We start from the raw sequence: 27896 nt of genomic DNA, 5'->3' as shown, positions 1-27896 counted from the left end.
TACTGCTCGAACAGCCAGGTCTTGAGCTGCTTCCTGAAGGCGAGGTGGTCTTGGGTCAGGCGGAGGTGGGTCAGAAGGGAGTTCCAAGTCTTGGCTGCCAGGTAGGAGAAGGACCTTCCTCCTGTGGTGGCTCTTCGGATGCGGGGGACGGCGGCGAGGGCGTGGCTGGTCGATCGAAGCTGGCGTTTGGGAGCATAGAAGTTGAGGCGGCTGTTGAGGTATCCTGGGCCTTGGTTGTGTAGGGCTTTGTGTGCGTGGGTGAGGAGCCGGAAGGTGATTCTCTTGTTGACCGGGAGCCAGTGCAGGTCTCTCAGGTGTCCGGAGATGTGGCTGCGGCGGGGGATGTCAAGGATGAGTCGTGCTGAGGTGTTCTGGATCCACTGGAGTCTCTTCTGGAGTTTGGCGGTGGTTCCGGCGTAGAGGGAGTTGCCGTAGTCCAGACGGCTGGTGACGAGGGCCTGGGTGACCGTCTTCCTGGTCTCGGTGGGGATCCATCGGAAGATCTTACGTAGCATGCGCAGGATGTTGAAGCACGACGAGGAGACGGCGTTGACTTGTCTGGTCATGGAGAGGGAGGAATCCAGGATGAAGCCCAGGTTGCGTGCGTGGTCTGTGGGTTTGGGTGCGCTGCCCAGGGCGGGGGGCCACCAGGAGTTGTCCCAGGCGGAGGGTGATGATCCCAGGATGAGGACTTCTGTCTTGTCCGCGTTCAGTTTCAGGCAGCTGTTCGTCATCCACTTGGCTACGTCTGTCATCCCTTCGTGCAGGTTGGCTCTGGCGGTGGCGGGGTCGTTGGTGAGGGAGAGGATCAGCTGGGTGTCGTCGGCGTAGGAGATGATGTTGAGGTTGTGCTGGCGTGTGATGGCTGCGAGGGTGCTCATGTAGCCGTTGAAGAGTGTTGGGCTGAGCGAGGAGCCCTGAGGGACGCCGCAGATGACTTCGGTGGCCTCCGATCTGAACGGGGGGAGGCGGACTCTCTGTGTCCTTTCGGCGAGGAAGGAGATGATCCACTCCAGTGCCTTCTCCTGGATTCCGACGTTGCTCAGGCGCTGTACTAGGGTATGGTGGCAGACAGTGTCGAAGGCCGCGGAGAGGTCCAGGAGGATGAGGGCCGCTGTTTCTCCGTTGTCGAGCAGGGCTCGGATGTCATCGGTGGCTGCGATCAGGGCTGTCTCGGTGCTGTGGTTGGCCCGGAAGCCAGACTGCGAGAGGTCAAGGGAACCGTTCGTCTCGAGGAAGGCGGCCAGTTGCTTGTTGACGGTCTTCTCGATTACTTTTGCCGGAAACGGGAGCAGCGAGATGGGGCGGTAGTTCTTGAGGTCGGTGGGGTCGGCTGATGGTTTCTTAAGTAGAGCCCTGAGTTCGGCGTGCTTCCAGCTCTCCGGGAAGGTGGCGGTGTCGAAGGAGGTGTTGATGATGTCCCGCAGGTGGGGTGCGATGACAGCGTCGGCCTTGTTGAAGACGTGATGAGGGCAGGGGTCTGTCGGCGATCCGGAGTGGATGGAGTTCATCGTGCGGACGGTGTCTTCGGTGCTGATTGGGGTCCAGGCGCGGAGGGTGGTTGTGGGGGGTGGTGGTTCGGTCGTGGCATGCATCGGTTGAGTGCTGAAGCTGTTGTTTATGTCCGCGATCTTGTTGTGGAAGTAGGAGGCGAGGGAGTTGCAGAGGTCTTGCGAAGGGGTGATGTCGTTGTTTAAGTGTGAGGGGGTGGGATGGACTGCTGTGAGGCAGGAAGTGGGAAATTTGGTGCTAGGAAGGGGTCGCGGGGGTCAAGCAGCAGCAGGGGCATTGTTCAAAGAGAGAGAAAAAAGCAGCTATCAGGCAGAGCTGCGCTGGAAGGGAAGCAGATCACTGACTTTACAAGTTGGGAGGTCAGACCGCCATTGCACCACCGCAGCCGCCAGGAAGCTGCCATTCCGTGGCGGTGGCACAGCAGTCAGGGCCTCAGTAATATGCTGGTGGTGCTGCTTTGGGACTGCCATGCATATTACGAGTTTCAGGACCTCCAGCGATGTCATGGAAGTCTTTCCTCCATGAAAAGGATGGCCTTCATGAAACAAAGTGGGGCGTCAGTGTTGCCAATGTACATGAGAATGCATGGAGGGGGCACAACATGTGCCCCCCCTGTGTGCATGAACCCTAGTTTCCGCACTGGATGGAGTTTACAGTCCATGCAGTGCAGGAACTGTTATTGGCGATTCCCATTGTGGTGCCCATTTTTAGAGGCACTGCCATGGGACCAACATAAACAGCCCGCCTGACATGAGGAAACTCGAAATCTGGCGGGCGGTGCGACCAGGGGTTTGGCAGTGCAGGAGCTGGCTACCGGCGTGGCGATACGCTCCTGCACCGCCAAACTCGTAATCGTGCCCTACGTGTTTTGCTATAGAAATGGGTTGTACACATGCCTGCACCTGCATTTGCAAGCGTGCTAGCTGCATTTCTGTGATTTGTGTGCATACTCATCAGTTTGCGTGAAACACCCACTGATTAGCGTAGATGTGCGTAAAATATTTTTCATCTCCTTCATGGAGATTTTATAAAGCGGTCACTAACTGGAAACATGTCCAAAAATATCCTTTGTAGTAACTAAAAACAGTTTTTTTTCAATTACGAATATTACAGGACTCAGGGACATTTTTACAGTACCATTAGCAATTCAGATATGTATTTGACATAGTAATAACTAGCCTGAAAGGAAACATTTATCATTTTAACTGATTGAAAACCACTGTTTAAAGTTAGTGTCAGACATGTTTTGCCATATTCTCAAATAGAAACGACTCAATGAAATGTACATTAATTAATGTAAAGCGTAATATGCGCCTCTGCACTAATCTCGACAGACTCCAAACTCTCCTGAAAGTTAGTCTTTCTGTTTTAAACGTGGTTACTCAATGTTCCTGGTTTATGAAGTGTAGCAAACGTCTAATTTATATTCTTGCCACTACATTAAAAAGATTTGTGGAAGTTAATCTTTAAGCACCTCTGAACGCACGAGAGGCACACACTTGGCCAACTGACTTATTCAGACCAATGAAACAGCCGTATGGGACGGACAGTCAGAAGGGTCAGGGCAATAAGAGGCAGACTCGCGCCCCCGAAGACAGAGTCCTGGTTGTCAGAGTGCCGTGTGCAGAGCGGCGCCAACGCACTGTAGTCACAACAGTGGCAAGTGCAGATGCTGGCGTCCATGGATAGTCAGAGCAGCTGACAGGGCCCGGAATTGACAATCAAACCATCCATCACCAAAGGTAAGATATAAAGGTGGTCTTCCTAGGGGAAGCTGGGCTTGGCGATACTGACACAATATCCCTTTAAAAAGCGAACACTTTTCATCAGGCCCTTGTCTGTGCAAATGTATGTTGTTATGGAAGATAGTATACAGGTACAAAAGACTTAGGCACTTTGCCTAATTTTAAATGCTGCAGTTTAACACATGATAGATTTTGTTCTGATAAAAATGTTACAGCAAATTTGCGCTTTCATAAACTGTAAATAATAGAAAATTCTTGTTGACCGCAAGGTTCATTGAGAAAATGGTGATTAGAATTCATTTTTGTGTGTAATTTACTTTAGATCTCGTATTAGGTTTACTTTGTAAACGTTTTCAAAAATCGCTTGTTTGGATGGGATCAATTTTAATAATTGGCAAATCAAAGCATCTCCAATTTCAGTTGTGTGACCTTGGTTGTAATGGTCTTGACAGAGATTGCAATTATTAGCAACAATAGTGCATGCTGCTCTGTAGCACTACAGTGGTTGGAGGCATCTGAGGTATTTAAAATATTGTGTAAATTGACATATATTTAATTCCTACATTTTTTGGTAATCATTTATATCTGTAAGTAAGGTGAGTGAACAACCACTTCACAATGGAAGCCAATGATCTCGGAAATTCTTGAGGCACTACCGATTATAAACTGAAATCGAACAATATTTAACTGTTTTTAAATAGTTAAATGTGTAAAAATGACATATCATAACAACCATCCATTTTTTATAGGGCAATCCGGTCTATTATTTTTCTTCTTGCGATTTCGCCTTCCCTATATAAAAATAAATGTTAATCTAAGGACATTATTTGCCAGTCTTCCCTGTTTTTCCACCCCTCTTCTTATAATCTTTGCTTTCAACAGCTAATTTCACCCCTATCCTAAACTACCACAATTCCGAAGCAAAATCAAATGTTTCTGTTTCTGCTGCTAAACTCAAACAGATTTAGCACGGAAAAATATAAGTTTAAAAAACAGAGGATGCTCTAAGAGCAAAAAAGATACCTCACGTGCTAGAATTTCAAATTGATAAGTTTCAAATGGTTTTTATTGCTGCCAGTTTGAAGCATGTGAGTTTGGGAACATCCGAGGAAAATTCTAGTTTCATTTTAGACGAGATTGTTGGTGTCCAATGGTGTCTCTTGGTTTCAGTAGGTATTTCTGATCCCTTAAAAAAATCTCTCTATTTTTATGCTCCTTAGCTAACAACTGGATCTACCTAGAACAACTTTTTAACTGCTAAATGGAAATTTCCACTAGCGCCACCCATGTAGTGAAACATAAAGCTACTAATGTCCATGCATTGTTTTTAAACAAATAAGAGAATTCTTGCCCGAGTTTATTTTATGGCAACTAGTTCACTGCATGTGAGTATTGGTAGATTTTGAAAATAAACATTGGAGTTTTACTCTTCTTGATGGAAAATTGAGACTTCCTCCATTGCTGTGGTGCTTTCATGTCCTCCACCATCACCCTTGCATCAGATGTCAGTGAGATGTCAGTCCCTCTTCCTCCTTGTCAGGTCTTCGTCTCTGTGCACCATTAGCCTTCACACTTTGTGAACTGGATTGAGACACGCGCACAGAGGCTGTGTAGTAATGAGGCTACAAGACTAATCAAGCGCTGGAGTTTCCTCTAGTTTCCACCAAGTTCACTGAGCTGTGAGCTGTGGAGTCATAATCGAGAGTAGAACTCGCACACTATTCCAGGTACTTTCAGGAAGCAGCAGAATTGCTCTCTCAGTGCATACCTGATTTGGGTTTGGTCTGTTTGGCTGCTTCACTGTTTTCCCCCCTCCTCGAGGAGCAGAGGGGGAGAGGACGGGCAGCAGATCGCTGCCTGACAGCCCACATATCAGCATTATTCTGTTGCACTATACCTAGTAGGCTGCTTTCTCAGTTTTAATTTAGACCAGGAGAGGCTGAGAGGAATATCCCCAAAAATATTGGGCATTTGTTTGCATTTGAATTAATATCTGACAGACTGATTTAGTCACCAATGTAAAAAAGGAGAAGGCGGCAGCACAACAATAATGGTGTAGGTGAATTGAGCCAGTTCAACAAATTTCTGTAGCATTCCCTAAACATTATTGTCTATGGATATTTAGCCTTAGAGAGGAAGCAAGAGAATACTGTGTGTCCCTAACCAATGAAGCTACAAGGTGAAAGTTTTTAATTTTAATTATGCGGCTTAATCTCAAAAAGTGGATGTAATGAGCGAATGACTAGTTGGCAGCAAAGCTACGAAAGGCATACAAATCAACAAAATAACTATCACCACTGCTATTAATGAGTAGCAAGTTTTAAGTAATAATCTCGTTGTAAAATGTAAACTAAACAAGAATACAATAATCTATACAACTCCTGTTACCTACACCATTACTGATGATTCAACACATTTTTACAAACTTCTTAAAAATGATGGAGAATCCCTGCAATCTTTTCAATAACCCTTTGAATCACTAGGAGAAAATGCTAAATGTCCAATCAGTCGTTGAAAGCCTAGCTACTAAAAGACCTAACAATTTCACAACTTACTCAACAATATGGTATAAACTATGACAGAATGATAACTATTGCACAGGTCAGCACCTCTGAATGGGCCTATCCTCTCTAGGCTCTTCTTCAGATTCCGACATTGTCTGCGGTCATGATACCTCAAAGAAATCAGATGTGACAGAGCCTGCAATTTGCCAAGGAGCAAGAGAAGATGCTGTCTTATTTACAGAGCTTATCAATCTCATTGAAAATAACTTACCGTAAACAAATTTACTCGCACCCTTGGTCCATCTGCCGCTACTCACTTTTTCCCGAAATGGTACAAGAGAGGATCATCAGGACAAAAATCCCTCACAATATCCATTACTAATGGGAGAAATTAGTTCCATTCTATCAAAAATATCTGAAAATGTAGTAAATCAATCCGATTCGATAAACAATCAAACATTCCTCCTCTGTGATATCTTAGTTGAATTAAAAACTATTTCAGAAAACTCGTCTCAACTGACTCCGCTTCCAAATCTATTCACTGATCTCACAAACAACTCAGACAATAGAAGGAGGATAGATGATATCATAGCACTGATGCAGATGCTTCTGACAAAAATAGGACAGCAATTAACAGAAAAATGTATGGAACCATAACAAGCAATAGAACTATTCCATTGAATTAACGTCTCAGATTTTCTACTCAGTTACCCAGTAACAAGGTCACATCTAAAACAGATCTCCAATATCTTTAATACTGTCTGAATGCCGCAACTTGACTAAAGCAATATTTACATCAACCACTCCAGCAATATTAGTACCCTCTACTGAAAAGTATCACTAGGAAAACTGTATGGAAACTGTAGTAAAAATATTGCTAAATCCAGTGACTCCAACTGGAATCCTTTAGTGATAGTAACGGGGGAGGAGTTTCATCCTTGCCCCATTAAAAAAAAGGTGGAAAAACTTAGACAGCTCAACAAAAAACTCAACAACACGACTAATACATTCACAAAAAATAAACAGAACACAGCATCACAGGCGCTATTTCCAACCTTTTGACAAAAAGGTCAATCTTTCAAACATGATCTATTAGTTGTATCAGATGTCTCTAGGGGACAAGCACCATTGAAGTTATTGCCGAATATACCTTAGAAATTAACAAGCCTCTAATAAGCATCAATTCTTCATGTTTGACTGAATCAGCTTCAACATCTGAGGGAGAAACATCTGCTGTCTCAACAGGTATAACAACTTTGACTCTGAACAAAAAATGGCAAACTCTGAGGCTAAAACAAATCAACATCAATGAGAATCTAAAGAATAAACTTACCCAATGTCTTGAAAAGGCTTTCAACAATATTGCTAAATCTATCCTACTAATTAAACCTCATTATCAACTGATACCATCTGAAGGCATTTGCAATATAGGCTTCAATTTAAATCATATCATACTGATGACCAACTGGCCTACAGCAAGTTATTAATCCAGCTACTTCTAGGAACTAAATTAGCTCCCCACTTTCTTACTGATTCATAAACACAAAGACAGTTCACCCATTTATATAGAAAGAGCAGCTCAAAATGATCTCTATCAGGTACCATTCACACCACTTCATCCCTACAAATCAACATTTGTAGTTATAAAGAAACGAAAAAAGAAAGCCATTAAATAGATTTATTGCCAGCCTATCATTCAGAATTCATCCATAATTCCCTAAATCGCCAGAACATCCTAAAAATATTTAAACCGTTTCCACAATTTAAGTATTTAACATCAGGTTTGTATGTCTGAAAGAATCTCTTCAACTATAATGTCATACAAACATGTGTATCTACAATATAGTGGTTTGCATCATTCTATAAATGCCCACACTTGATTTTCCAATGCAGACAGTTGTTTAGTTTTGGATAAGAGGGAATCTATCAAGGTGAAAATTAATGTTTAATGCTAACCTTAACATCTTCTCATAGCATAGTCGAAATTGCCCAAATCTGCCCTTAGCAAGATCCAAGGAGAAAATCTAATTAGAACTTAATCCTATTGTTTAGCACAGATGTGCCACACAAGTATTCCTATCACCAAATATAATGAACATCAATCTTGGTAGCAGCTATAAATAATATTTCTACCATAAACATCATAAGCAGCAAAACAATGTCGCTCTAAGAACGGATCCAACAAACATTGTAAGTAGTTACAAATTATTTTCATGATGTTTCAAATAAACAAAATCCCAGCATAGGCAATGTCTAAAACTCTATATTTTAGCATCGTTATTTTATCACCTGTTTTTTGAGACTGAACATACATGTGAATATCATATTTTTTCCCTGGAGAAGTACCCTCTTTTAAACTTCAATCAAGGTTGGATCTCAACAGGGACATTCACCCTTCAGAGGTGAAGACCACGGATTGGGATAATAGTAATACTGTTAGTTTGCTGCGATATAAGGGTTCAATAACAATCCCTGCATCAGTTCCGGATTACACAATAGACAAACTTGGCACCGGCCTATGGGCCCCACTCTTTTTAGTGCCCCGGCGACAACGGATGAAAATACAATTTATAGTACGTGACAAAGGATGAAAATACAACTTACAGTACATAAACCCGAGGCATCAGATTCCCATAACACTTTGTCTCTTAAAAGCTCATCTTTTTGCAGCTGTCAGTTTGTAAAAAAAAATCCGGGGCATTGTATACTAGTAGATAATTTGCGAGCGGGGCCCTGACATTGTGACTGCCTAGGGGACTCCACATGGTTTAATCCGGTACTGCCCTGTGTAATTAAAAAAAAAGCTATGATTATTTATTTTGTAGTTGGCTGAGTGAACTACTGTGCCCTACCAATCTGGCTCTCCAACAGGCGTCAAGAATGTAAAAATGCATTTCAATTATTATAATTAGTACAGTTAATATTAGTATTAATAATAATTGCTGTAATGATAGCAACCATTATTAATTATAGTAATAATAATAGTGGGTGGTAGTAGTAGCAGAAGGCTGCAGCGCCATGGATGCAAGAAGCAAGAAGGCTCAGCGAGTGAAGTATTTGCTGTTGACATCTTACATGACTTGCAGGTCAGCAGCTTGAAGGCCAGCAAGTGTACCTCAGCCCAGCATCCTCCCAAGGTCAATGGACTGAGTACCATTGAATTACTTGGAACACTTCATACTTCTGTATTAGGCACTGCATAAACTGTCTAGTTAGCATTATTAGGAATGGAGAGAACATAGAATGGAAAGAGATCTGCAAAGAGCATGTAAACCAATCTACTTTCGGGAGTAATGACACCGAACTGTACCTCATACGGATATATGAACTTGGAATTCTTTCGTGAATTGCAATATTGCAATCACACATAGGTGGGGTACTTTATCCCATATATTGCTAATAGTAATGTTGTTATTATCATTATTAGTTTTGTAATGATAATAATAATGCCAAGAATGCATTATCATTGTGATGCTTTATATTGGTAATCTACTTTACCTTCCTTTTTATTGCCTTGAGGGTTTCTTTCTATTTTGATTATTTTCATTACTCCATTCCTACTGGCTTTTTAGATTTTGCTTACTTTATTTCTTCTTTCATCTTTTTATCATCTTTATTTTATGTGCTGCGCTTGCACATATGCGCCTCCTGTACGCTATCACATTGGCACTCACTGTGCCAGATGAGCACCAATGCCCTCCTACACCAGCTGCGTAGAAATATTGTACTTGGTTTCAGCTCACGCAGACCCGAGACCTCTCTATATTAATTCAAAGTGCATGTGAAAATGAAGATCATGTCCTGACGCAGGGCCAGTCGTTGCTCAAACGTGCCCTGAGAAACCAATTTTGGTGCTCCTTCGAATCCTCTCCCCTCACTTCTCCTTCACGGTTACACTGTGTACAAAAGGCTTTACTATGCCACAAGGTAACAGGGCTGCCTTTTTGCTTTGCTTTGTGTGAGAATGAGAAGCGTACTCTGCTCTATGACACTGTTGACAGTTGTACCCATAATGGCCGCACTTCACCAACGCACACTCCTGAGGGTAGCTGTGCGCTTTATAAATATCATCCATTCATTCATTCATGAATAAAATATTCCTTGCTGCTATTGTAACCATCCCTTTATCAGCCGATCCCGAGCAGTGGGTGCTCAGGAGCGAGCTTGCGTGAGAAACAGGGCAATATTGAGGCCCAAGTCCTCTGTACGTGGCTGAAAGCAGGAATAATGTGCATGTCGCTCACTCATTCTCACACTTGTCCCAGACTTGCTGGTCGATGCCCTACATAAAACGGCTCTAATCACATCACAATCAACTGTCCTATGGAACATGAATTTCCTCGTGAAAAGTTGAGCTCCTGCTGATTTATGTAAAAGGGCGTTAATGGATGCAAGCAGTGCAGGGGCCTCTAGAACAGACCACGCAAAGCCAGATCTACTAAAGTAGTATAACCTTTCTGTGTGTGAAATCAAAGTGCCAAATGGAGTCAGGGACAAGCAATGGCCAACCGAAATATTGCATATTTTCAGGCATTACATGTGAAACTTTACATTTACACATTCTACACAGTGTGAACGTTGGCTGTGTCCAGACTGATTTGCATATGGCTGGGTTCCAACTGGAATGGCATTAGGAGCAAAAATGTGAATGTATGACATTGTTCTACATTCTGTCCATCAATTGTTCATTTTGCATTTGTCACCCCGGGGTATGCCCAGACGTGGATCCCGTGCTCTCCATGCCACTGGAGTCAAGCTATCCTGGCTAATGAGGGGTGAAAACCCCGAAATCTGTCCTAGGATGCTTGTTTCCAGTCCTGGGAGCATCTGGCCTGGTAGTTCAGGCTGGACTGTTACCATTGGGCGCAGGGTCAAGACTGATTTGCATACGGCTGGGTTCAAACTGCAATGGCAAGCGGAGAAAAAAAACAATGGGTTTAGGCCCAGATCTCTGTAATGGGGTGAGTGTATGACATTCAGCCAAACTCCAGACAAGACTCCAGCGCATTCAGAACGCCTCAGCACGACTAATCCTGGACATCCCTCGCCGCAGCCACATCTCTGCCCACCTGAAAGACCTGCACTGGCTCCCCGTCAACAAGAGGATCACGTTCAGACTCCTCACCCACGCACTAAAGGCTCTCCACGACATGGGCCCGAAGTACCTCAACAGCCGCCTCACTTTCTACACACCCACCCGCCAGCTCCGATTCGCCTCCGTCCCACGAATTCGGAAATCCACCATCGGAGGAAGATCCTTCTCCTACCTGGCAGCCAAGACATGGAACTCCCTCCCCACTCACCTACGGCTGACCCTGGATCACCTCTCCTTCAGGAAACAACTCAAGACCTGGCTGTTCGAGCAATAGCGACCCCCACCCCTCAGCGCCTTAAGACCCTTACGGGTGAGTAGCGCGCTATACAAATTCTTGTGATTGATTGATTGATTGATTGATTGTTCTGCATTCTGTCCATCAATTGTTCTTTTTGCATTGGCAGTGTCTAGGCATAGAAATTTGTACTTGAGTGAGTGCCATAAAAAAGAAAAGAATATATATATGTTTTTGCTATATATTCTGTGCCTGCCAGAAACACAGTACGGAAGGCCCCGCTACGCCAAGAGACACGGAGATTAAGCCGGCATCTAGCTGCTCGCAGCTTCAAGGCATGATCGAGATATCGATAATCTCCGATGACCGCCACGACGCACAGATCATCGTTGGGGGAGTGAGGTATTTTACTTCGAATGGGTGACAAGTCTGCATTGACTACCCCTGCCCAGCAGTTTGCCTGTGTTGCTCTGGCTGTAGCGGCATAAGGGGACCAAGGACAACGACCGTTGAATTTCTACTGTTCTGGGGCCTCGAGCCTACTACCACTTACCTGTCAGCCAGCAGGGACCTATTGTCTGCCTCACTCCCCCACGCCACCGTCCCAGCTCAGTGCACCATCAGGATTCAAGCAAGCCGGGCCGAAGACGCCTGAAATGGCAGAAACCGGTCCCCGAAAGCTTGTTTCCTTCCCAGTGTAAGAATTGGCTTTTGTAGTCTGGTCTGCCCTGTTCCCATGATGCACTGGGCCAGGGACAGACTAATTTGCATACAGCCAGGTTCTGAAACTGGGATGGTGCAATGAGCTAAAAAACGGTGTTGGATCTAGCCCTGATCTTTTGACTGGGTGAGAGTACTCTGCTTGATTCAGAGACTCTGTCCATCACCACCCCTTGTTGTAAATAGCTCTGGCTGTAGCGGCATTAGGGGACCAAGGACAATGGCCGTTGACTTTCTACTGTTCTGGGGCCTCGAGCCTACTACCACCTACCTGTCAGCCAGCAGGGACCTATCGTCTGCCTCACTCCCCCACGCCACCGTCCCAGTCGTGCCGACACAGTGCCTTCTAGGAGTTGTTGTCCTGCATTGGATCACGGACTCAACAGGATGTGTCGATTACATTAGGGGGAGGAGCGCCAGGTGCTGGTACATTTATTCAAGCAGGAAGGAGATATTTGGTGTAGGACATGCTGCAGTGTTGGGCGCTGAGGAAGGCTTTAAGTGCCAAAATGCATTCGCCGCCATTGCTGAATGGAGAATAAAACGAGCTGTTTGACCTGCAATCCCCTTGGCCTCCGTGTTCTTCTTTGAAGGATGCTTTTGCTATATATTCTGTGCCTGCCAGAGACACAGTACGGAAGGCCCCGCTACGCCAAGAGACACGGAGATTAAGCTGGCATCTAGCTGCTTGCAGCTTCAAGGCATGATCGAGATATCGATATTCTCCGATGACCGCCAGGACGCACAGATCATCGTTGGGGAGAGTGAGGTATTTTACTTCGAATGGGTGACAAGTCCGCATTGACTACCCCTGCCCAGCAGTTTGCCTGTGTTGCTCTGGCTGTAGCGGCATAAGGGGACCAAGGACAATGGCCGTTGACTTTCTACTGTTCTGGGGCCTCGAGCCTACTACCACCTACCTGTCAGCCAGCAGGGACCTATCGTCTGCCTCACTCCCCCACGACACCGTCCCAGTCGTGCCGACACAGTGCCTTCTGGGAGTTGTTGTCCTGCATTGGATCACGGATTCAACAGGATGTGTCGATTACATTAGGGGGAGGAGCGCCAGGTGCTGGTACATTTATTCAAGCAGGAAGGAGCTATTTGGTGTAGGACATGCTGCAGTGTTGGGCGCTGAGGAAGGCTTTAAGTGCCGAAATGCATTCACCGCCATTGCTGAATGGAGAATAAAACAAGCTGTTTGACCTGCAATCCCCTTGGTCTCCGTGTTCTTCTTTGAAGGATGCTTTTGATATATATATATATATATATATATAACCTCCACAGCGGTTCCTTCGCGGGAGTTTGCGCAGCGCTCACGTATGTGCGGTGTCCTGCGGCAGAACCAAGCCGCTATTTATTGCCAAACTTTTCCAACCAGGGAAAACAACGGGTCGCACAGCCAACCTGGATTCAAACAGTGATCCTTTTTATTTCAGTTATTTCAAAAAAGGGCAACAGGCGCAGATCTCTGCGCCTGTTGCCCTTTTTTGAAATAACTGAAATAAAAAGGATCACTGTTTGAATCCAGGTTGGCTGTGCGACCCGTTGTTTTCCCTGGTTGGAAAAGTTTGGCAATATATATATATATATATATATATATATCCAAAACTGAGTTTTGCCTGTGAAGGAGATGGCCGCACTACAGGTAAGTTCTTTGCCAAGGGATACTTTATTGAAGGATGCTTGCGAGGATAAAGGCAGGAACAACAGAGGAATCAAACGTCCAAAGCCTGACGCGTTTCATGCATAAGCACTTCTTCAGAGGCGTGGACTTGCAGAATCAAAGGCACTGCAATTTCGGCACCATTAAGTCTTTCCCCGCCCTTGGTGGGCGTGGCCACCCCGTGGCTCTCTGGTCTTAGTAGTGCCCTTTCATACTCCAGTGAGCTGACGTGTCGTTCTGCACAGTAAAATGTTTGTAAAAGCCCCAGTGGGTTTGTTGTGTCCACCTCAGATCCCCGCAGCACTCTTACCCTCCAACAAAAGGCACCTGCTACCAAAGCAGTGACGTCTTTCGGCGTTGCTGCAGGATTGCAAACTGCATCGGAGCTTTCTCTGCGGCTCAGGCGAGACCGCTTACATCCAAAACTGAGTTTTGCCTGTGAAGGAGACGGCCGCACTACAGGTAAGTTCTTTGCCAAGGGATACTTTATTGACGGATGCTTGCGAGGATAAAGGCAGGAACAACAGAGGAATCAAACGTCCAAAGCCTGACGCGTTTCATGCATAAGCACTTCTTCAGAGGCGTGGACTTGCAGAATCAAAGGCACGGCAATTTCGGCACCATTAAGTCTTTCCCCGCCCTTGGTGGGCGTGGCCACCCCGTGGCTCTCTGGTCTTAGTAGTGCCCTTTCATACTCCAGTGAGCTGACGTGTCGTTCTGCACAGTAAAATGTTTGTAAAAGCCCCAGTGGGTTTGTTGTGTCCACCTCAGATCCCCGCAGCACTCTTACCCTCCAACAAAAGGCACCTGCTACCAAAGCAGTGACGTCTTTCGGCGTTGCTGCAGGAATGCAAACTGCATCGGAGCTTTCTCCGCGGCTCAGGCGAGACCGCTTACATCCAAAACTGAGTTTTGCCTGTGAAGGAGACGGCCGCACTACAGGTAAGTTCTTTGCCAAGGGATACTTTATTGAAGGATGCTTGCGAGGATAAAGGCAGGAACAACAGAGGAATCAAACGTCCAAAGCCTGACGCGTTTCATGCATAAGCACTTCTTCAGAGGCGTGGACTTGCAGAATCAAAGGCACGGCAATTTCGGCACCATTAAGTCTTTCCCCGCCCTTGGTGGGCGTGGCCACCCCGTGGCTCTCTGGTCTTAGTAGTGCCCTTTCAAACTCCAGTGAGCTGACGTGTCGTTCTGCACAGTAAAATGTTTGTAAAAGCCCCAGTGGGTTTGTTGTGTCCACCTCAGATCCCCGCAGCACTCTTACCCTCCAACAAAAGGCACCTGCTACCAAAGCAGTGACGTCTTTCGGGTTTGCTGCAGGAATGCAAACTGCATCGGAGCTTTCTCCGCGGCTCAGGCGAGACCGCTTACATCCAAAACTGAGTTTTGCCTGTGAAGGAGACGGCCGCACTACAGGTAAGTTCTTTGCCAAGGGATACTTTATTGAAGGATGCTTGCGAGGATAAAGGCAGGAACAACAGAGGAATCAAACGTCCAAAGCCTGACGCGTTTCATGCATAAGCACTTCTTCAGAGGCGTGGACTTGCAGAATCAAAGGCACGGCAATTTCGGCACCATTAAGTCTTTCCCCGCCCTTGGTGGGCGTGGCCACCCCGTGGCTCTCTGGTCTTAGTAGTGCCCTTTCATACTCCAGTGAGCTGACGTGTCGTTCTGCACAGTAAAATGTTTGTAAAAGCCCCAGTGGGTTTGTTGTGTCCACCTCAGATCCCCGCAGCACTCTTACCCTCCAACAAAAGGCACCTGCTACCAAAGCAGTGACGTCTTTCGGCGTTGCTGCAGGAATGCAAACTGCATCGGAGCTTTCTCCGCGGCTCAGGCGAGACCGCTTACATCCAAAACTGAGTTTTGCCTGTGAAGGAGACGGCCGCACTACAGGTAAGTTCTTTGACAAGGGATACTTTATTGAAGGATGCTTGCGAGGATAAAGGCAGGAACAACAGAGGAATCAAACGTCCAAAGCCTGACGCGTTTCATGCATAAGCACTTCTTCAGAGGCGTGGACTTGCAGAATCAAAGGCACGGCAATTTCGGCACCATTAAGTCTTTCCCCGCCCTTGGTGGGCGTGGCCACCCCGTGGCTCTCTGGTCTTAGTAGTGCCCTTTCATACTCCAGTGAGCTGATGTGTCGTTCTGCACAGTAAAATGTTTGTAAAAGCCCCAGTGGGTTTGTTGTGTCCACCTCAGATCCCCGCAGCACTCTTACCCTCCAACAAAAGGCACCTGCTACCAAAGCAGTGACGTCTTTCGGCGTTGCTGCAATATAGGAATATAGGAATATATATATATATATATATATCTTTATTGTGTATGGTTTATTAAAACCTTTACAAAAACAACGTGAGCAAGGCCTTTGTCAAGCCGAAACATGTAGTTTGTGTGAATAAACACCCTTGGACTTGGCATACGGTGTTTTCTTGTTGGATTCTGAAAGCGTGTCGGACGTCTTGTGCTTTGGAGATATATATATATCTTTATTGTGTATGGTTCATTAAAACCTTTACAAAAAACAATGAAATAAAACCAATCCATAATATAGAAAATCGATCTTAGATGGTATAAAAACAAGTTTAAAATAAATACATAAAATAGAAAATTAATTTTCAAGTGTCATCAGATGCTAGCAGCAGTATAATTACATCTAACAGCCGTAACAGGGAGCGGGAGCTTAGATGTAGCAGCTAGTTATACATTGGACTGGGCTTCCTGGGAAGCCACCTAAGGGCCTCCTAAACCTTTTATATCCAAGATGGATACATTTAATCACTCAGACCTTTAGGGCCGTGTTTTCTGGTTTAAACGCTGCAATAATGCTCTGCGTATGCTTTCTGTACAAATTGCAGACAAGACAAATGTCACGCTTTGCCGCATTTGTGCTGTGGCACAATGCGGCAAAGCGTAGGGCTTAAACAGTATTTTTAGCGCTGTTGACAATGTTATTTTTAATATTTTTCATGTCCCGTGACCCAGAGCTGTAGAGTTTCATACTCAAACGCACTACCTCATTTTTAGTAACTCTGGACCATAGTACACTTAGGTTCATGTGCACTATCTCCCCCCGCAGTCACCAAGGTAAGGAAGACGCCCCCTCTATGTTTAGACTTTGGAATACTACAAGTGAGATTGTCCTTTGACGACTAAAATTAACAATAATAACAAAATAATAATGATAACAATAATAGTAATAGTAATAATAATGATAATAATACTATGTACGTTTGTAAAGGAAAGGATAGAGGGTGACATTAGCAAATGTAAATCTGACCTGGAAGTTACCAACAGATCACTGGAGCAGGAAAACAATGCACTGCATGAATAACTGAAAAACTAGAAATCAGTGATTTCAATTTATGCTTAACAAAAAACCTGAAGATTCATGCATCATTTGATCTACTCTGTTTTTAAAGTAACATTTCTCTCGGGGCACGCTGCTTTAGCTCCCACAAATGTACCCCTTAGGGAACAATTTATGGTCCTACAACTTAAAGAGGCATTAATTCAGCAATATCCCATGTTATCCCAACCTTGTAAACTTGAAAGTTTAGAGATGGGATCTTCATCTATTATCTATGGAAAAAAAAGATTCAGCATTACCAGCACCCAAAGCACCCACTCGGTTAACACCTCCCAGAAGCGAACTCCTTGGGTGCAACTAGTCACTCACAGGGTTGTTGTACATTTTGTGCCTGTGTTTACCCTAGCACCTGTCAAGAGACGAGGGCAAGCTGCACTCACTCGTGTTTGTGCGGGAAATTAACACCAGGTGGTAAATGCATGGCAAGCCCACGAGGATAGGTCACTTATGCTCACAAATGATTAATCTTAATTTGCCTTTAGTTGTTTTTGGTATTGAAAATAACCCTACTCATCAACTGTCTAACAAATCGACTGGTTTACTCCTCTGCTTGATATTAGTGGCCCGCAGAGAGATCTGCAGGTTGTGGAAAGACCCCGAGCCACCGCACTATGAGATCTGGCTGAGAGCAGTATTGAGTATGGCGAGACTGGACCAAGGGGAGGGGAATATTTGGGTACCATTAAATAGCTGGGGCACAGAAATGAGGTTGGTTTAACCCCCTACGGTCCAATGATTACACCAAGCCTCGTACAAGGAAGCTGGCCTGGTCGGCCTAAAAGCAAATGCAAGAGCTTGGACCCAGGGCGCCCGGTTTGGAAGTGGGTCCTTATGTGAAAATTGCAGATGCTTAAGGTGAAATGAGGAAAAAAAAAAAAATGAGCAAAAGTACAGTTATCCCTGCTCAGCAAATGGGTGCAAAAACATTGGTCTAATGTAACTTGCACTTAATTATATCAATTGCCCCTAAAATACCATAAAATAGGTGAAAGCCTCAAAATTACAGTCACAAATATGTGCCCTCATTTGATGAATGACAATGTTTGAATAGCTATGAGTAACTATCTCTCGTGGCTCACATTAGTTGATCTGTAGAATCTCTCATGAATTTTCTCATTTGGCTTTTTCACCTAGTGCCACATTGATTTTTGACAGTGGTCAATGCCAATATGTCATAGTTCATAGACTAGACTAACTAATTGATATGATAGTAGTGGGAGACATAGTAAACACTTTGGGCTCAATTCACGAACTGCATTTTGTAGTGTGTAAAGTAGTACTATAGTTGTACTACAAAATGCAAATCACAAACCTGTGAGCGTTAATCTCCACCTCCACATAAATAAATAAAATATATTAAATTAATTCACATTAATATTTAACAAATACTTATTTTGCTGCTTTAAAAAATGTTTAATAAACTTTAAAACATTTCCCTATACTTTAACATAGAGAGAGCTCCACCCCGGCAATGGAGAATGCTGCCTAAATGTGAAAAGTTATTAGTCAGAGCTGTATACAATTAATGTAACTTTGAGTTTAATATTTAATTCATATAAATAGATGAAATCAAATTAAAATTCCTTTTTAAATATTTTTGTTAAAAACACCACCTAAAGAAAAATGATTGTATTTACATAATAAATATTGGCAATTGCATAAAGTTATGTATAGAACTAACTTAAATTAATGTAATAATGTATTTAATTAGTTACATTTATTTTTAATTTAAAAACATATTAAAATACTATAAAATATGTTTTAATAGATATATACTTTTGAAGCAGTAAATTAAATGTATATATATTTTTAACAAGTCAAAATAAATTAGATTATTTTATCTTTATTTACTATGGAGTTCTATTTTCAGTCTGTGCCTCCATAAATTTATATAGGAGGAGGTTGCAATCCCAATGATTGGCCATGAGTGGTAATGGATTTACTCCAGGTCTTTGCAACTACTGCATTGGGTCATTTCGACTATGGTAACTTTATACTCGTACATTTGGCACCACTCCTGTTTTGAGAGGTGCACACGCATTGCACACAAATAAAGACATTTTAGAGCTTGATTTATAGGCCCAAAACCTTAGCTTTAGCTTGGCAATATAAATACTTTGGCCTTCTAACAAAATTTGAATGGCTATGTGTAAATGAACCAGCTTTGGCAAAGCCAATAGTTCTTGCCCATAAATCCTATTGGCTTTACCAATACTTGTTTTTTTCTTAGATGACTGCAGTGTGTGTACATGCACAGCAGCCATTTTAAGTACATTTTTTATGCTGAAAGAAAGTCCCTTCAAAGATGGCCAGTGCGGATGCTTGTACATCTGCTATTGCTGCGTTAGAATTATTATTCTTAAAGCATTCATTGAAAGACACCCACCACACGAATTCACATCCAAACCTGGCCTACTTAAAAAGGTTAAAAAAGCATATTAAGATCGCCGCCTGATCACACAGTGGAAACTGGCAACTGGAGCCCGATGAGGCAGAGTAGGCAAGTAGGCAAGAGGAGGTCGTTTTTAATAAATAGGAGGCTATAGGTGGTGAGGTGACGGAAGTGGGGACAGATAGGGAGAGGGAGAAAATAGTTCCTCATATGCGCTGCAATGCATGGCCTGACATCAGGAGTAGAAGGACATATGGCATCAAATCAAAACACACAAAGACTGAAATGATCTTTGATCAGGATATAGGAATAGGGAGAAAAGCCACCAAATCAGAAGAAGGAAAGTGAGATAAACAAGAAAGCCTTTCAATCATGAGTAAGCGACAGACCCAAAGCCTACTCTGTATCGTGTATTGATCACAAAAGATGTTAAACAGTCTGGAGGTGAGACCTAAAATGCATTCACAGGGACTGTGATGTATGTTAACATCAACATTTATGTAGAACTCCTATTTATGTGAATTACCTCATAGCCCTCTAAGCCATACAGGGTTCTTCATGGTTCTTGACTCTTTCAGTGTCCTTCGCCAGTGAGGCTTTACTGTCTTAAATTATATATCTAGTTAGTGACATCATTAGTGATGATTCCTAATAGGATGAAAGGAAGAAGCAAATCAAGTTGGAGTTTTGAGATGAGAAATTGTGTCAGCATGTTAAAGCTTTAGGACACTGCCGTGGATCTTCTTTCTTGGGATGAACAATTGTCCAGTGCCTGTCAGGTTGAGATGGCATGTGCTATTAGGGCAGCGTCTCTTTGTCAGCAAGCTGGCTTTGGTGCAGAGTTGTGTATGTGAGTAAAATACCCAGGCAAATCCTCAATCGAACACTAGGACATAAACAATGACATTAGCTCAAAATGATTTTTGAGAAAATAATCAGAAAAACGTTTTGCACATTAAGTGTATTTTAATTTCTATTATAAAACATGATTCAATGATAAAAAAAGATTTTAAGTACATTTGTATCGATACATGATAAAATATTCCAGCATTATATCATATGCGTGAATTTACACATGAGTAGGTACATATATGTTACAATAAAAAGATGGTTTCCTGTCTACGCGTTTCGACACAACTGTGTCTTCCTCAGGACTGTACCATCATATTTCTATAGATACCAACACATGGTGCCAGAATTGAGCCAATATAGGGCGGATTACACAGCAATAGATCCCCGGGTAAATTAAACGTTAATAGGTTCTCCAAAGATGATATTCTGAAAAACAGCAGCTTTATCACGTTAAAAACCAAGTATTTCCTCCTGTTTTGGTAATGGTTATTGTAAGCCGGCTGCGTATGGTTCCCGGCATCCGTATTTGTATATCGTAATCAGCAGCCTCTCATACGTTCGGCTTGCTCAGTTCGGCTTCAAAAGTTAGTCTACGTAGCCTTGCTGCATATGGTTCCCAGCGTCTTGATTGCGTGAATCACAGGGCTGAGCACGGACCGGTGGCAAATGAATCCCGGCGATTTCTTGAAATTCAGCATTCTAAGCCATACAGGGTTCTTCATGGTTCTTGACTCTTTCAGTGTCCTTCGCCAGTGAGGCTTTACTGTCTTAAATTATATATCTAGTTAGTGACATCATTAGTGATGATTCCTAATAGGATGAAAGGAAGAAGCAAATCAAGTTGGAGTTTTGAGATGAGAAATTGTGTCAGCATGTTAAAGCTTTAGGACACTGCCGTGGATCTTCTTTCTTGGGATGAACAATTGTCCAGTGCCTGTCAGGTTGAGATGGCATGTGCTATTAGGGCAGCGTCTCTTTGTCAGCAAGCTGGCTTTGGTGCAGAGTTGTTCATATTGGGGTTATTAGCGATTGGTTTTGGAATGGGTGGGCAATTTGTTGTATTGCAAGGTTGAACACTTTTCTAACAAGATTGGGTTTGTGCTTCTATGTGTACGTGAGGATGTGTATGGGCTGTCTGATTTGTTATGCTGGATGTTTTTGAAAGGTTCGACTGGTATTCGTAATGGTGTTGGAAGGCATGTTTAACATATTGTACTGTCTTTCTGATGTGGTAAAGCTAAGCAGAAGAAAGCGTAATATTCCTGCCTTTTTACCTGTCAACTACGTGTGAGTAAGGAGGTGACTAAAATTGATGCTGCCGCATTCAGAGCTGAAACCTAATTTCCTAGTTTTCAGTTTACCAATCCTCTCAGAGGTTGTCATATTTTGAGATTGATGCGGGTATATTCGTCTTCCCAAAACCCAAAGCCCTAACAGATGGTTTTTTAACTTCTCTGTTTCTGTAATGCTACATCACGGAAGATTATTTAATTTCGAATTATAATGATGGTTTCTAAAAATTATATTTTCACTTTCCCAAAATGACATTTCTAACATTGTAATGTCAAGCAATCCCCCCTACCAGAAAGAATTCTCAATTACGAACTCATTGATACCAAACACTTTACTGTTGCTACTCTGCCCGTACGAAAATAATGCTCGACAGCCTTTCCTTACACCCCCTCATGCTAATCCAATGCGAGAAGTAGGGCTTATCGTAGCGAACACACCATCTGGTGTCATTCACGACTCTTGCAGGTAACACACAGACACAACTGCCCAACCTCTTGCCAACACTGCACCCTGTCACCAGGGAGACCTTTACTATAGCAGGAAACATGCAGAACCATGGCACTTTATAAATGCCAAACCGCGTTCCTGTAACCCATGCACACAGGCTCCACTAGGGCAAACCTGTAGCCCAATCCATTCGAGATACATGCCCCTGTTATAGGTCTTACCCCATAACAAGGGACTTACAGCTAACTCAAATCAGACAATCATATATACACTGATCCACAGTATGCATATGATGAGCACTGTGCTTTTTACTGCACAGCAGTGCCAAACGCAATCAAGTACTTAGGCTCATAAAACAAGGTCAAAACATCAGGTCGGCAGCTAAAAAGGTTAGGGCTGACCACACCAATAAAGGTCTGGTCTAACAGACAAGGATTGCTAGCATCCAGGAGTCTGATCTGTTGAAAATAAAGACATCTTAATCCTGAAAGTTTAGTAGTGTATCTGAGGTATAGACAAACAATGATGGTAAGTTGAGTTAGGAGCCATGTACTATACAATAGAATGGCTTTCATAGGAAAATAGCTGTAGGGGTAAACATCAATAGCACTGTAACTAAGTGAAATATTAGTAAACAAATCATAGGATCCCACACTACATAACAATAAAACAGTGGCTAAAATACTATCCGCAGCAAAATTCTGAGATGGGCAAATTTAATTTGGTGACAATCTATAAGATAGTCTTTCAGTCAAGTATTGAAATGACCAGTGAAACTATAAAAATAAGTATAAATATTTGCATGGTAGTGATCGTATCGGATATGCTGAATATATAAGCTTAACAAAAGAAAACAGTATATAGAAGTTAAATAATATTAATATTGCTATTGCATTTTTCTAAACTGGTCCATCAGTCGCACCCACATCACATCGCACCTCAAGAAGCTTCACAAGCGCAGCCAATTTAAACTTCTCAATCACACTTACCAAGCCGTAAACCCACAGGACCAGAATATCTGAGCAGCCGCATTCACTTCAGCAGCCCACCAGAGACCAAAACTCTGCCTCACTCTTACTCGCACACATTCTGTCGTGTAGTTCCTATAGTACCCATGCAGGACCTGCGCATTTGGATAACATAAACTGTGGGATTGGTGGCAGACTGGTTTCATACACCCCCACGAGAAATGTTAGCCTGTTTGCAATTAAGCTAGCTCACAGTGCTGTGTCTCCTCTTATCGGGGAGAGATGTGTTTCTGGCAACCTTAGAACAAGACTACCCTGATCGCTCAAGATCGTGGAAACAATGTACTACTTTTCGTTCAGTAACTCATGCTCATTTTAGTTTATCTCAGAGATACACAGAAAAAACAGTCTGAGCGTTTCATTAAGAGTTTATTGAACAGTTGTTATTCTCGTGTAAAATATATGAGCTGCAACAACCACTAGACAGTAGCAGAGATATATGATTAGCAGTACCGTGAATATAAAAGTACAGCACAGTTCTACCATCTTGCAGTTAGCAAGAATAAATACATGAATATAAAATGCATGATAAAAGTGTGCGTACTCCTACAATGCCGCTCTAGATGTACCTAAGTGTACCTAGCATGTGAGTAGGTGTAAAGCCAAAAATCCCTCTAGGAGTTAGTCGAACCCCATTACCTGAAGTGCGAGAATGTCAGAGCCCTTCTTGGTCTTGAGTTGGATACCCCGTAAGGGATGTTTAGACCACTGTCAGCTGGAGCATCATCTGCAAAAGCAAAACTGGATGTCGCTCATGCTCCTACATCTCATCCAAGACATGGAAACACCTCCATCAACAAATCAGAGCCTCCTCCTCACTTCCTAAGCCCTGCAAGAAGCTGAAAACCTGGCTCTTTGTATAAGCACCTTGAGGACCTCACACCTACACACCTCCCCAAGTGCCTGGATGCCCTCTTGGGTGATTATTGTGCTATACAGATCAATATAACATAACAACAGTTGTTTGATAAAAATACAGTTGTATTTCTGAAAGAACAGCAGCAATTTGTGAATGAGTGTGAGAATGTATCACCAAAATGAAAATGGTGCATACCGTTTTGTATGTTGTCTTTCCTAACAAATATTTTAGAAAAGACAGGACATGGAAATATGTGCCAAACATTTGAGACGCATTTACATTGGTAAAACACACTGCATATTATTCTTATATATATTAATGAAATCAATCAATCATGTGTTCCTAGTTAATTCCTGCAGAAATAAAAATGTTTGCAACTAAAGTCAGTATGAAACCAAAAGTCTGTTTCTTGTTTCATTTATTTTTATTTTTTTTGCAGCAGGGGAGATCTACAATAAACGCAAGAAGACATCTTGGGTGGAAGTATTGAAGCAAGTGTCATCTGAATCATTGCAGCTATGCCATTCTGATCATATCCCCTAATTTGTATTTGTTGCTAATATAAGAACAGTTCTAGTTATAGATAAATTCTGAGCTTCAGAGTCCTTAGACAGATTACCTTACCATGTCAATGAATAATTCCCCAAATGTTTTCTTCGATGGAAATCCCAGCAGTCCTACCCGCTTTCAGGTCAATGTTATCACCGAAGGCCATGATAACGCAGCCTTCCAAGAAGACAAAGACCCCCCGCTCTATGAGGAGACATCTTTTGCTGATGACCGCCATGGACTTCGAATAAACTATCGGCCTGGATATAGCAACATCCTCAACCATGGGGACACTGTCAAATCAGATGGAGTCTTTCACACATATGACACACACAATAACTCATATTATCTCAAGACCTTTGGCCATAACACAATGGAAGCAGTTCCTAAAATTGACTATTATCGAAATACTGGCAGCGTCACCGGTGCCAAATTACCAAGGCCAAGTTTGGCAGAGCTTCATGAGCAACTCTCCAAGGTAAGCTTAAGATATGTGCTGTGTGTTTTTATACTCACAACTTTCTGCAAAATCAGGTTATCTACAAACTTTGCACATGGTTATAACAACAGTGAGACATATTGTAATAATGTTTTTATAATTACGTCTTCTGGTATAGTTTTCGTCATAGTTTTGATACAGGATTCAGTCCACACTGACACATGAATTAAATAAAACATGAAACCACCATGCAATGTTAAAGATGCAGCATGCAAAGTATTGCACTGTGTTACCATGTAGTGCAGACCCTGTCAGAGAACGAAATACCTGCAACTCAAACACTGCAGGAATTTAGCATCCTTTATTTTTTTCTGAAAGTCTGGTAAAGACCTTCCAGTCTTTATTTGAACTTTATTTTGGTGTGCTGTCACATATAAGGATGTTCCTTGCAAATTTCTCTCCTTCTCCACATTGATTTCCACACATATACCAATGACATTCATCCATATTTCAAGACTATTGGGAGCCTGTAGGGCTGACATAGACAGGTATCCAAAGTGTGCTCACAATGGTGGTAGTCAAATAGTACAAGCATTATTGAGACAAAAACAGATCTATTATTTGAGAATTGAAGTGTCTGCCTTCATTTGGCTAACTTGACTAGTCATTCCTCACCTATAATCGCCTCTAAAAGTGTTTTGCTCTTTCTCATCCGGCATCCGGGCAAAAACGATATAAACTGTGTCATTCATTTTCATTTAACACTGAAGGCTCACAGCAACAGGTATTGGTGTAGTTTCCCTATTCCTTACATTTCTCAAGTTCTCTATTAATCACCAAAACCACTTTTAAAACTCTGATATTAATGTAGTCAAACATATTTATTGATGCATTTATTTATTTATGTATTTGCGGAGCTCGTAAAATATTGCGGTTTCAAGGTAGGATGGAAACGCCTACACAAAAAGATTGTTTTCTTCTTCTTCTCTTCTTCTTCTTGAAAACTGTTAGATATAGGTGATTGCAAAGACCCAGATGCAAGCACTTCCCATGTTGTTCACTCACCACGTGGGTTGAGGTTTGCTGTTAACATTTGTGGACAGACTACTTCCACTCTATTCGAAGGACAACTTGAAAAGGTAGCTCATTAAAGGCCTCTCCATTTAGTTACAACAGTGACATTATTATCAACCACCCAGGCAATCCTGCCTGGTGCTCAATATCTCACTGGCGTAAATACGTCCCCCAAAACCACTCTGGTCTTCGAAAAGGAACTAAAGACATGACTCTTCACCACATTTTTCTAAGCTTGAAATGGTAGTTCTGTCAAATAATACAGTGTCCACAAGATACCACAATGCTCTCTGGACACAGTACTTTCATTCATGAACTTGCACTAAGGCAGATGAGCGTCGCCCCACTGCTTCAACTCCAAGCTGAATATAAAGAATAAATGTTCGTTATTATAATTGTGTTTTCTGTATTCAGCTTGCAGCTGAAGTCAGCGGTTGCGGATGGGCTCCCTGCGTTACAGGGTGAGGAGTGATGGCAGCACCTAAAGTGTGCATGATGGTTTGGCTGGCCATCTTCAACCAGCCAAACCGCCATGCGCACTCTGCATGTTCAGCACCCAAGCTGCATTACAACGTAGGTGGAGAAAATAAACAGCCAGCCAGCCCATGTCTGAACACGAACCACTGTGCTCAGACCAATAACAACGCTGCTGTAAGGCAGTGTTGTGTTTGCTCAGGGGATCCTGGTAGGCTATGTGCTTCCTGCCAAGTGCAGACAGGGGGACAGAGGAAGAGGAGGCGGCGGTCGGCAGTGTAGGTAAGTGCTATTTAATTATTTATGTTTTCCCCACCCCATCTCTCTGTGCCTCCCTTCACCCCACCACCCCTGTTCGATAGCAGCCGCTACTGATTTGCACCCAAAAATACTCGAACAGAGTCAAACAGTGTGCCATGGTCAGAGTGCATAACAAGTTTCACAAGAGGACAGAACGCAACATTGCAATGACTGTTCCCAGTTGGAGGAAACAGCTACAGAAACTGAAAATATAAATCTGATAAGATAAATTAGGAAAAGGGTACACAAACTCTAGAGTCAAGAGGATATCTGTATTTACAAGTATTGATTAAAATATTTATTTTATCTAGATTAAGTTGAAAACTGAAACCTATAGTGCTTCGTAAAATATTGCTTCCTAAATGACTTTCTCGAAAATCATGTTATGAAATTTGCTATTGATCATCTTATTTGTTAGGGTATTTTGTATATTTGTATAGAACTTTCAGCCACTATAACAAAGTGTGAAACATGAGGGTGAGGGAGATGAGGTGGGCAAAAGAGATTACAATTGACACACAGTGAAGCACGTCCATAATAATTCCTCACCAAGCAATGAAAGTGAAAATATGTGTTAACTAAGGATGGAAGGCATGTAGTTTAAGGAAATGAAAGAGTGATTATACAAATTGTACTTATAAAGCCTCAATAGATCTATGTTATTTGGCTGTAGAAGATTAACTTTTAGAATGATTTGTCCACATCTGCACGAATCTAAAGCATAAAACATATCAGACAATGCTCACAAATGTATATTGTAATAGTTATAAGGAAAACAATGACAGATACAAAAATTTCAACAAACTGCCATTTATACACTTTATTGAATGTGTTGTGCATATTCTGAAAGATAATTCCTCATGTTGCATTTTGTTTTTAATAATTACAGTTTGGACAAAGAGTTTGTCATTGATGCTAATGTTTATATTGTTGTAAGGAATGGATCCACCTAATTTTACATGCATTAGTTGTACATAGTTTGATAATGAGGGTAGTTCGTTCTGCTTCTTTTATTTTAAGGCTCTGGTTTGCCCTAAATAGCTTAACCCCAAATCATATTTAGGCCCTCGGGTTAGCAGGAAAGTGTTCAGGAAAAGCAAAAGTAAATTCCCATATATGTTTTGACCTGATAGCTCATCTATGCTCTATGGATGTTATCCCGTGTATGTGTGTGTATACACACATACATACATATTTCAAAACGTATGTGTAGCACAAAAATTGTTATTTTAAGGTGGAAAGTGTTGAGCAAAATAATGCTTACAAGAGAGAGGGAGGATGAGAAGTAGAGGTAGAGAGGTTCTGATAGAAAATTGGACAAAGGTAAGATAGA

General features: G+C 42.7%; 1 protein-coding gene across 3 annotated transcripts in view; it reads left to right on the top strand.

The window, feature by feature from the left end:
- The first annotated feature begins 3122 nt into the window (after positions 1-3122).
- The window catches only part of SLC12A1 (solute carrier family 12 member 1), a 425119-nt gene continuing 400345 nt past the window's right edge, over positions 3123-27896 (top strand). For all 3 annotated transcript variants that reach the window (XM_078684807.1, XM_078684808.1, XM_078684809.1), the window contains exons 1-2: positions 3123-3254; positions 24167-24754. In XM_078684807.1, coding sequence (XP_078540933.1) covers positions 24353-24754 — 402 coding nt within the window. In that variant the 5' untranslated portion in view covers positions 3123-3254; positions 24167-24352. The remainder of the gene's footprint in view (positions 3255-24166; positions 24755-27896) is intronic.

Source organism: Lissotriton helveticus, chromosome 3_2 (genome assembly GCF_964261635.1).
Source record: "Lissotriton helveticus chromosome 3_2, aLisHel1.1, whole genome shotgun sequence".
Taxonomy (NCBI): Eukaryota; Metazoa; Chordata; class Amphibia; order Caudata; family Salamandridae; genus Lissotriton; species Lissotriton helveticus.
Note: the sequence above shows the minus strand (reverse complement) of the source record. Positions and strands in the feature narration are given on the sequence as shown.